Source organism: Aotus nancymaae, unplaced genomic scaffold (assembly GCF_030222135.1).
Source record: "Aotus nancymaae isolate 86718 unplaced genomic scaffold, 86718_ANA_hifiasm-v0.15.2.pri h1tg000027l, whole genome shotgun sequence".
NCBI lineage: Eukaryota > Metazoa > Chordata > Mammalia > Primates > Aotidae > Aotus > Aotus nancymaae.
In genome coordinates, this window is record NW_026988440.1 from 3,781,754 (window position 1) to 3,783,376 (window position 1,623).

At 49.0% G+C, this 1,623-nt stretch overlaps 1 protein-coding gene across 1 annotated transcript; it reads right to left on the bottom strand.

Annotated features, from left to right (window-relative positions):
- Positions 1-445: 445 nt before the first annotated feature.
- On the bottom strand, positions 446-1,384 carry LOC105734584 (olfactory receptor 2H2). The gene has a single exon (XM_064380655.1). The coding sequence runs from the start codon at positions 1,382-1,384 to the stop codon at positions 446-448; it is 939 nt and encodes a 312-aa protein (XP_064236725.1).
- Positions 1,385-1,623: the final 239 nt, after the last annotated feature.

Here is a 1,623-nt window from a genome sequence, read left to right on the forward strand (position 1 = left end):
CTTTGCTGTTATTTGGGGAATTAACTAGAATGAGAATGCAAAACAGGCATATAACCCAGTGGGAAAAACATGAGGGAGAAGCAAAGAAGACATGGTAGGAATGAGAATTGGAGGTGAAGGAATAGTGGGGATATGGCAAGGGAGGGGAATTAGAAATGGAAATGATAAAGGTAGGAACATGAATATGGAGGCGAAGATTTAAAATAGAAAAAAGATAAAATATTCATGATTTCTACAAATTTTCACATAAGGATATCTCCTTTTACATTTCAGACTCTATCTCTTGCACGTGCACACACACGCACAACTGCATACATGCACAGACGTGTGACTTTCCTTTGTTGTCACAGTGTGATGGGTGTGAGAAAGGCAGAGGAGCAGGGAACTCAAACTTTCTGATAAAAGCACATAGAATCTCTTTTAAAGCATATTAAGCAGCTCTCCCTCAGCTTTGTGTGATCTCCATTTCCTTCCCTAGCAATCTCCTCAATGCCCTTGTTACCTCCTTGTTCCTCAGGGTGTATATGAGAGGGTTAAGTGAAGGAGTGCCCACTGCATAGAAGAGACCAAAGAACTTGCCCTTCTCTTGGGCATAGGGATTTTTGGGCTGGAGGTAGACAGCAATGACTGAGCTGTAGAAGAGGGTGACCACAGTGAGATGGGAAGAGCAGGTCCCGAAAGCTTTCCTCCGCCCTTTTGCAGAGTTAATCCTCAGCACTGCCCGAGCAATGGCTCCATAAGAGACAAGGATGAGGCTAAGAGGCACAACCAAGATGAAGACACTGGCAACAGCCATCTGGATCTCGTTGTAGGAGGTGTCTCCACAGGAGAGTCGAATTAGAGCTGGGACCTCACAGACAAAATCATCCACCTGCCGATGGGGGCAGAAGGGCAGGCGCAGGGTGGATGGTGTCTGGACCAGTGACTCCACCAGCCCAATGACCCACGCCACAGATGCCAGCTGCCAGCACAGGCGGGGGTGGATGATGGTGGCATAGTGGAGGGGCTGGCAGACAGCCACGTAGCGATCAAAGGCCATCACTGTAAGGAGGATGCACTCAGTGGTCCCCAGGGACAGGAAGATGAAGAGCTGGACAGAGCAACCCAGGAAGCTGATGGTCTTCTTTGGGCCCCAGAGGTTGACCAGCATCTGGGGGACGCAGCTTGTGGTGAAGCAGAGATCCAAGAAGGAGAGGTTGGAGAGGAAGAAGTACATTGGAGAGTGGAGCCTGGGGTCCAACACAGACAGCAGGATGATGAGTGTGTTGCCCACCAGGGTCAAAAGGTAGAAAGTCAAGACAACCACAAAGAGAATCCTTTCCAGTGCTGGGTGTTCACAGAAGCCCAGAAGAATGAAGCCCACGGGAGAGCTTTGGTTAATCATGGCCTGTTTCTGTTTTTACCTGGAGAGATGAGTCTGTCACCCCAGTGTGATTCAACCTGTCTTATTACTCAGCCTGGGTGTTTGTGAGGTTACAGCGGATGTGAGTTTCTTTTCTGTCTCTGCTCTCCCAGCCTCCCTTTTCCAGGGTGATCACCATCCAGCAGCTCCTTCTCGCTCTCTGTTCTTCCTGGTTAAACATTGTCCAGTGAGAGTGAGGAAACCATGAATGTACTGGACAG

Coding starts and splice junctions, on each gene's coding strand:
- LOC105734584 (XM_064380655.1), bottom strand. CDS start 1,384: ATGATTAACCAAAGCTCTCCCGTGGGCTTCATTCTTCTGGGCTTCTGT.